The 9,574-nt window shown below is 31.9% G+C and overlaps 2 protein-coding genes across 2 annotated transcripts; one reads left to right on the top strand and one right to left on the bottom strand.

Moving 5' to 3' along the window:
• The first annotated feature begins 636 nt into the window (after nt 1–636).
• LOC145747014 (ELMO domain-containing protein 3-like) lies at nt 637–4,848 on the top strand. The gene is made up of 7 exons (XM_082564851.1): nt 637–725; nt 1,312–1,459; nt 1,612–1,815; nt 2,942–3,064; nt 3,312–3,513; nt 3,657–3,784; nt 3,858–4,848. Exons 1-7 carry the CDS (start codon nt 699–701, stop codon nt 4,193–4,195), a joined length of 1,170 nt encoding a protein of 389 aa, XP_082420977.1. The 5' UTR covers nt 637–698; the 3' UTR covers nt 4,196–4,848.
• On the bottom strand, nt 4,755–8,246 carry LOC145746997 (uncharacterized). The gene is made up of 7 exons (XM_082564850.1): nt 7,370–8,246; nt 7,066–7,218; nt 6,705–6,892; nt 6,436–6,627; nt 6,194–6,358; nt 5,792–6,079; nt 4,755–5,580 (listed from the first exon to the last, which is right to left on the bottom strand). The coding sequence occupies exons 1-7, from the start codon at nt 8,143–8,145 to the stop codon at nt 5,321–5,323; spliced, it is 2,022 nt and encodes a 673-aa protein (XP_082420976.1). The 5' UTR covers nt 8,146–8,246; the 3' UTR covers nt 4,755–5,320.
• Between the last annotated feature and the right edge of the window lie 1,328 nt (nt 8,247–9,574).

Raw genomic sequence — 9,574 nt, 5'->3', positions numbered from 1 at the left:
TCTATGTAAATGTAAATTATGTGATACTAACTTACTGACTTAACACTTACTAGCATAGAACCAAGCAAATCAAGGTTTTGTTTTAGATGATAGCTAACTTCCTGACTTTATAGAATCCACATTTTACAACTTTATTGTTGTAAAAATATAATTCATAAATAACAATATGAAGAGTTGTTAAAACAAAACTCTTAACCCAAGTTTTAACCTATGCTTAGTTTTATGGTTGACACTGATAAATGTTGTCATCAGCTTTAAGACTAACTAAACTGACACGGTTTTATATAACAAAAACGGATTTAAATGATAAATTATATAGCCACCTATGGCATTTTAAAACAATATAATTATGTAAACCATAAGAAACATTTTAGCTACATTTTTCATATAATATTAATAATTGTTATAATAACTGGTAATCAATAAAGTTAAAAATAATTATTTTGGCTTTAATTTAAACAAATTGAACAAAAGCTATTATATTAGTACTTTTTAACATTTTAAATGAAGAAATAAAATTATAAATTTTAGATTAATGTAATTATTTATCTTAAACCTTAAATAATTATTGCTAACATTGGCATTAAAACATTAAAGTCAAGAGCCTTGCGCACTGTTATGAAATTTGCATTACGAAAACTATTTAGTAATTGATCGCGTACTTTTTACTAAAACATCAGCAATCATTTGATCAAGCAATGGAAATGGACAGTGTAAAAACTGCTGTAAGTTAACGTGCATTTTATTCGTTTAGATGTACGTAAAGTAATAAAATATAAAAGAATATTGTTTTCTATTTACAAATGTATTTTATAAATAGTTAAAAACTTGTTTCATATTTTAAATAATCAGATAATGTCATTGTCTATCGTATGCTTTTACTTAAGCAATGTTGTACAAATTGTTTATTTATTAGACTAAAAGAATTGGATCTCTATTAGTTTCGCACGCCCGAATTTAACAAGGCGTTATAACCTAAGTATGGCAATTGTTCAACCAGACATTAAAAATTAGTTGAAATATGTTTTAATGAGTATAACTTAGTCCGCTTTACGAGTCAGATGTGTTAATGGGTAAACTGAATATGTAAGGGTTAGGGTAAGGGTTTAATTTATGCAACCTTTTTGTTTAATTACATGTGCCGCATTTTGGTTACACACCCTGTTTATGTAGGGCGCACCCTGTTACACACCCTGTTTGTGTTTATGCGAAACTAATAGAGATCCAAAGAATTAATCTAACATTACATAAAAACTTAATTTGCCAAACCACCCAACTTTTTGACAATTGTATAATTTACCCTATTTTAAGGGAACAATCCTCAAAGAAAATGGATTAATTATAAAAAATGATCCTTTGAATGCCGAAATTCAATCTAATGAAGATAAAGAAAAATGGCAAAAGAGTAAGGAAGAAGCAGAAGATATCTGGGATGGTTTGGATTCTTCTAAACTTTCTGGTAAAAATAATAAAAAAAAATATTGACTATTTATGTTTTGTATTATTTAAAAAAATAATCACTTAAAAATATTGAAAACATAAATTTAAAACAGTTCTTGGATATAAAATGAGTAAAAAAAGTAAAAATTTGTGATTTTGTGTTTTATTTAGTAAGTGGTACAGCAAAAGGAAGCAACGATATATTATTTAACGAAGCTCTTCAGTATTTTCAAACAAGACAACTTGACAAATCAAACATTTATCCCAAAATTTCAAGGTCAAAGTTTTCTCGAATATTTCGTTGTATTCTTGGTCCACCCAGGCTGGATAAATCTTTAAGAGATGAGAGAGATCTTCTGTTTTGTATTGCCCAAAGTAAGTAATAGGGATGTGTCGAGCCGAGTGCTCGGGCTCGTACTCGTGTACGAGCCTAGGCATTTTTAAAGGCTCGGTTTTTGCCGAGCTTTCACGTTAAATTATCCGAGCATTATCAACTAAATTAATTTTTTTTCTTTTCGGTAAATTATAATGCAAATCTAACGCCGTCCAGTGTTATAACTTTTTAAATGCAATAGTGTTATAATTCACACTGCGAAAATTCGTCGGTTCACCGATAAATATACTAATATATACATATTAGTATCCCTTTGGTTTTATTATATCACGCGAGATATGACGTTGTTATTCAATTGTTGTCACGCCGCCAACAAGTGTTTTTATTGAAAGACTTTTTAGTACAGCGGGCGCTATTACTAGCCCGCTTCGTAACCGGTTAACTTCTGAACATGTCGAAATGCTTACATTTCTTCATGTGAATTTACAGAAGCTTGAGTAAATTTTCGCATTTTAATACAAAGTACAACACTAACCTAAGTTCAGCCTATTTCAATTTTCTTAAAACCGGTAAACTTTGTTCGGCGTTTCATTGCACGTTTTAACGATTTTAAATCGCTTCTTTAAATAAAGCAATATAATCTTAAATTATCCATCTATAGCAAGCTTGCAGCGATATTACATTTAATTCAAATAATTAAAAAAAAACTTGTAAAAAATCGTGTCCACAACAAAAATGTATGTATTTTTTCGGGCATACATTTTGCGTTACGTATCGAAAGGTCACTTAGGTATTTATTTTCGCTATTCAAAAGCTCGTATTGCTCGGCCCGAGCTTTTTTAAAATTAAGATGCTCGTACGAGCCGAGCTTTTTACGATTTGGCACATCCCTAGTAAGTAATGCAAAGTTTGAATTCTGAGTATTTTTATGTTTTTTTGTGTAAGATAAGTTTAAGGCATAGCAATATTCAATTTAAGAAGTTTAAAAATGTGTATTTAATAAGATTTCGTTTTAGTTTACTTTAAAAATGAGTTTATTATTGTCTGATTCGTTATGAGTTATTAATGGGTTATTAACACAATTTTATTATTGTCTGATTCGTTATGAGTTATTAATGGCAAAAATATAGGAAAATTAACTAAACTACCTTTGATTTATATTTAAAGCTGGTATTAATGATGAAGAAGATGTTCACAGCAGAGTTCTGCAAACAATTTATAAGTGCTTAACCGGAGTTAAACATAATTGTCCACGATTTGGTCATCACTGGGAAGACATTGGATTTCAAGGTTTTATTTATGTCTTTTTGCATATTTTACATTTTTAAATTTTCTAATGTTGAATTTGCCAAATTTAATAAAATGAGTTAGGCCTTTAAATTGGTATAAATATAAACATGCCTACTCAGCTTTATTAGATATAGATATTATAAAATTAAAATTATTTGTAGCCTTAATTTCTGTGGCCTTAATTAAATTTCATTAACCTTATTCAATTTTTGTTTTTAATTAAAATGATGATGTTTTTTATGATAAGGAACTGATCCTGGTACAGATTTAAGGGGAGCAGGATTTTTATCACTTCTCCACCTTTTATTATTTGTAACCGATCATAAATCGATCTCTGATGAGGTTTATAAACTCTCACTTCATCACGAACAAAATTTCCCCTTTGCCCTTGTGTCAATTAATGTCACAAGAATAGCATTGCAAGCACTAAGACAAGAGCATTTAACAAGGTAATGTTCATGATTTTATGGTGACTTGCATTTATTTTTGCTTATTTGGCATTTACATGCTTACTTGTTAAGTTACTTATTGTTTAATAGGTTATTTATTAGGTGATTTTCAAATTTTGTTTGTTTATAATATTTATTTACAGAATCTGTAACAAAAGAAAGCAAGTTGTAGCAACCGTAAACGATTTCTACTTGGCCTTAATGTGGCACATTTACCAAATATGGAAAACCCAACACAAGACAATGAAGGACTCGGGACACGTAATAAAAAGTAAGTTTAAAACCTTAAAAAAGTCCTAAAATTAGTATTTTAAGTTTTATAGAAGTAAAATTTTTGTGTTTAGATGCTACTGCTACAGCGTTAAAGCGTCCGGGGCTTCTTTTAAAAACTTTTCAAAAAGTTTTACAAAACCCGCCACAGCCAACGCCTAAACCTCGTCCAGTTGCCTTAACTCGTTTGTCTATTACATCATCCATATCAGACAATTCTATCCAATCACCAGCCATGACCCCAAGGTCATTAGATGACGTACTGCAACCGATAGAAACACGTGATTCACCTTCCAACGAAAGCGAGTTAAGATTTGTTGGCGTTTGTGAATTAAACGAAGACATTCCAACAAGCGAAACGCATACGAATCCAACATATCCTGAGTCCATAGAAGTGATGGTGACGTCATAATAGTTTTGAGTTGCTTATTTTTTGATGATCATAAATATTTTTGTATGCTTGGTATTATGATTTGTATCAGCAACCTGTCAGCAAGTTGCTGAGTAGGCGATTCTTATATAGCTGAGTTGGTAGTTTCAGGATGATCCCATTCCTCGTAAAAATACCTTTAAACTACTCATAACATATTAAATATATACCAAATATGTTTACATTAAGTTAATATTATTTTAACATGTAAGTCAATTTTGGGATATTTGACTGGTCAAATGTTAAACTAATGAGACCTAAAAAGTTCAACATTATACTAAGGTTGCAATGTTGCGAAGCATTTTTTCATTATTATTTTTTACTTAACAACTGTGCAAGTTTTGTATTTTTTTATTGTGTTATGTATAATACCATTGCTTTTGCTAGTTCGTTTTTTCATTTTTGCTATTTTTTTCCTAAAGTTCGTTTAAATTGTTTATAAAAAAAATTGGCCGAACGTATCATGAACTGTTAAACTTAATGCATGGCGTTAATTTTTTAACTTTTTTAAATAAATTTCCAACTTAGTTGCTAGCTTTTGCGTTTTTTTTAATTTCATAATTTGTATTGTTCTGTATTACAGCATACTTTCTTTATAATTGTAAAATGTAATCAAAAAATAAACTGTAGGCCACATAAAATACATTGGTACAACTAGATAAATTAAAGTTTTTACGATAGATGTTATATTTATCATTCATTAATGGCTGGTAAGTTGGCAGTTCAAGTACGTATTAAAAATATTGGGGTTTGAAATTCAGCTTCTTTTTTCTTATAAAAGCTTTCAAAAAGTTATAATATATTAAACTTATAATTTTTGCAGAAAGGATAAATATTAGGTAGTGCACAAAACATGCTATAAACTTCAATACTTAATAATAATGTTAATGATCAAACCAAAACGTTTTTATAACTTGGTTTGTATACGCAACGTTGAAGCAAATTGTTAAAAATGTAGGTGTCTTAAAAGGCCTTTAACTGTTTTATTTGGCTTATAAAATCTTCCATAAGTTTTGTTTTGACTGCGAATTCTTGCGTTACTATGCACATATCTATTTACGTTGGATAACATCGTACTGAAGCAAAAATGCAAACCTTATTTTATAGCTACATAACAGAGCAGCCTACAAAACAACAGCACGAGTCGACTGGTTTCAGTTTTTGTTTCTCGACATACCCCTCAGTCAAAGCAGAAGGTCTGTAAAATACTCTAAATACAGTTAGCCGATGTTCCAATGCACTTCGTGTTATAAGGGCCACGTGGTCTTCCCTGTTGTAGGTTCTTTCTGATAAGGTTTCCTGCAAATCTCCTTCGTTGCTTCGCCATTTTTCGACACTGTCGCTTTGAATAGATACTACATCGGCACCTATGACACCATAATGGTTAAAATCAAAACCTGTTTACTTTGCTTTAATTTATTTTTTGCATAAATGACAATACTATGTTGATTTAACACTACTTTTACCTCTTTAAACATTTCTTTTATGTTTAAATTTACAGAAAATAGATAAGTTTTACAGAACAAAGGGTTCGTTAAATAATTGAATTATTATAAACAGTTAAAGCAATAAGATTACCTGTTGTTGAAATCCATTCGTTAATTCGGGCTACTGTCTTTTGAGTTGTTGAAAACAAAGCCTTTTGAAGTCCACAACATCCCTCGTGGGTCAGTTTAAAAGGTACAAAAGTTTTAATAGCAAGCTCTTTAATCAATGGCCGTGCGGGTTCAATCTGACATGACCCTTGTTGTGATGTATTGTGTTTTATATGCCAGATGCGTATAAACCGCAAAGTGTCCCAGTAAACACTTGATTTGGTTGGCTCAAAGCACATTACTGACGTGTCCAATTTACCTTTTAGTGCATCTAAGAAGTAAATTAATATTTAATAAGTAGCTATTTTTATGGTAATCCATCAGACTGACAAACGTCGGACGATTTAAAAAAACTTCGATTTGTGTTTAACTGTGTTCATTTTACCCATATGTTTCATTTTAAAGGGAAGTTCCACAGTTTCTGCTCCTACAAGTTCACATTGCTCTTTAGCCAACCACCTATTAGACTTTGATACTAAAGTTGTAAAATTTTGGAACAAGGGTGTGGAAGGTGGCAAGGTTAACGGACTTGGAGAAAAATCTTCGCAATCTAATTTAAAAATATACAAAAATATAACATGTTGTTCTAACGAGTATTGCTTTATTTAGATAATCATAAACAATTACCAAGTTGGACTCTATGATGGTAAGCTTCTTCAGTAACATCTGTGCTGTTGACAAAGAACAATCGAATAACAAAAAAGCTCCAATGACCTTGGAAGTCTAAACAGCAATAACTGGAATCCACGTCTAAGCGACCGTAAGGTTGAAGGACCGTAGAAAAATTCAGAGGCATTGTTTCGACGTTTAAAAATTTACCTACATAAATAACGCAATTGTGTTTTAATTTAGGAACCTATTGATTATTTATGACTCTAGTGAAGAACACTTCTAACCTGGAGCTGGTGTATCACTTAGATGTTGATTTAGCCTGACAAGAGTGCTTTTTAGATCTTCAAATTTTGGGGTGTCATGAGCCTTTGCTAGTTTTGCATGGCTAGGGTTGTGGAAGTTTGGAGTGAAGGAACTGTACTCTATGCATAACGCATGCTCTAGTTCCTGAGGTAACTTCTTCAACCAAACTCTTTTATTTTTAAAAAAAGTTAACAACACTGAAGTCGATAATAATAGGGATTTGTATAACAGATCATTACTTTTTATATTGAACCAAGATAATCCAGCCGTGCATTATTAATGAAGTTTAATTGAAAATTTAAATTGCTTGAATTAATTATTTTTAAATCAGATTAGAATTACCTAAGCCCTATGACGTAAGATCGATCGTGCGATGTTGTCGACTCGGGATTAAAAGTATGCGAATGATCTAATCGATGGCGAATGCTTTCGCATTTTAATACTTCAACATTCTTGCTGATTTTGAGCCATGTGTTAGCTTGCTTAATGCAGTCCCTGCCAAGTAGGATATATTTAATAACAGGTATTGGTAAAAATTGATAATGTACAAAAATATAAAACATTAGAGCTGTGTGATTTAAACTAAACTTTTGAACTTAAGACCTTTTCGAAACATTAAACAATTTCATCAAAACGAAAACTATACCTAAAGGATTGGTAGTCTCGTTTACCACATGACTGCTTACTGGTGTTTGGTAAAAAATCAATATAAGACACGTTGGTGCCTCCCAATGGCACTTGATGTATACCGGAGTCGGTGGTGCGAAGCAATGTTGAGTACACCGAGGTTGACAAATTTGACGACTGGTCAAAAGTTGTTGACGCCGGCCTTTCGTCATGCGTTGAATCTATTTGTTGTGGGGATAAATGCGTTGGGGATTTAGCTTGCTTTGCGATAGTTCCATAAGGCGTAGCATCTCCATAGTAATGCTTTAAAGTGTTTTGGGTAATTTCACGATATTCCTTAGCGTCATCGTAGTCACGTACGGTAAAGGACTTTGTTTCAGAAAAGGCGGGCGAAGCTACCCGCTGGTCATCCGACGAGCTTCCCTGGCCTTCTATAACTAAATCTGGGGTAACCATGTACTTCCTATAAACCAGTTCTTGTTCTCTTGTCTGAAGTAAAGTAACATCACCCTTGTTGTCTGTCTGCTGTTCTGTATCGTCCGGTACCTCGATTATTTGCTGTTGGGTCGAGGTAATAACAACTGGCGTTTGTTGCTGTTCGCTTCTTACAATCATAACTTTACTATGTTTCGTAGATTGTACAACTGGATTTTGTTGCTGTTCGCTTCTTACAAGCATAATTTCACCATCGTTCGTAGGTCGCACAACTGACGCTTGTTGGCGAGTTAAAACAATCGTGCATCCACCATCCACATTGCTTTTAATTGCTGTCGACTTTGGGCCTTTGTCGTCCATGACGAATTTCAAAATATTTAATAACCTTTTAATTATATCCTAATCCATCTAAGATCTTAGCTACGTCGAAGCTTATGGATTGTTATCTATTAAAGATAACAGTAAAATCTGTAAGTATTACGTGGAATATACATTATTAATTAGTAATAAACGTAAACTTTTGGTTATTTTGAAAATAAGGTATATTAATTATTTAATACCTACGTTAAACTAAAAACTGATATATAGGTTTAACATTTCATTTTTCTAAGCTAGCGATTTATCTTATACGTTGTCTTATCTTATAAATCAATATACGTCGATCAAGTTCTACACCGACTGTGATGCTGCTACGTATAATTCTACGACCCTCGTTTATAAGCTCACCCGTAATATATTAAAGTGCTACAGTTACCTTTTCAAAACTTCAAGTCCTTGAACAAAAATAACTTTTAACGTATTAAACAAATATCCGAATAATCTTGAATAATCTTGTAGTTATATTTCATCACTATTATATTAGGGACTATAAAGAAGCGTTAAACTTGAGATAGGTGTAGATAGCAATAAAAGAATGTGTAGGTCAAAAACGTCCTAACTTCAAACTTGTTAAAAGCAATGTTGCCGATTTCTAATATTTTTATAAACCCGAACAATGAAAAACAGTAGCGCTTAGTTCAATTTTTAAAACGCCGCTGTTTTTCGCTTAATTCCACGTTCCAGCGACTTCTATTCAAATCAAATTAGCCTTTCTTTTTATGCCTAACAACATAGCTTTTACGCCCAGTGTAAAATATTGTTAAACTTACAGTTTAATAAAAATTTTTTTTAAACAAAACTGCTGTATATCTAAGGCTGATTTTGACTTAAAAAATTAGAAGTATAATAAAAAAATATGCTATTAAAAAGCTATGGTCAAGTTATCACTACTTGAAGTGTGGGTTGTTGTTGTTTTTCGGTTCGCTTTCTGCTAATATAAAGGAAGGGGTTTAAGTCATCCGTGGATCACACTAACAACAGCTGTATATCTACCCTTTCACTACCTTCTACATCTACCAACACATACCTTATATTGCGAAAGGATAGCCTTGATGGAGTGCAAAGCATTTAACCGACAGCTGTCATGACCACAATTAACTAACACATAACACCGATACGATATACTGATAGCACCATATTAAAATCGTTTAAATTAACTAGCTAAACCTGCGTGCAGCTATCGAAGTTTATAAACAATTGTCGTTGCTAAGTTACGGTTGGTGAATTTATGTTTTTAGACAATTTTCATTGTGGAAGGCTAGGTATCACATATTCACTTCGTACTAAATTTCTCCTTAAAATCTCAGAACTTGTGGTTATACCATAACCCACACATTTTTTTTAAACTTTGATTGCAAAAGTTGTAAAACTACCGTAACATTTTTTAACTTGAATGACAGAACGTGATATT

Source organism: Corella eumyota, chromosome 1 (genome assembly GCF_963082875.1).
Source record: "Corella eumyota chromosome 1, kaCorEumy4.1, whole genome shotgun sequence".
NCBI lineage: Eukaryota > Metazoa > Chordata > Ascidiacea > Phlebobranchia > Corellidae > Corella > Corella eumyota.
The sequence above is the reverse complement of the archived record's forward strand: the minus strand, read 5'-3'. Positions and strand labels throughout refer to the sequence as shown.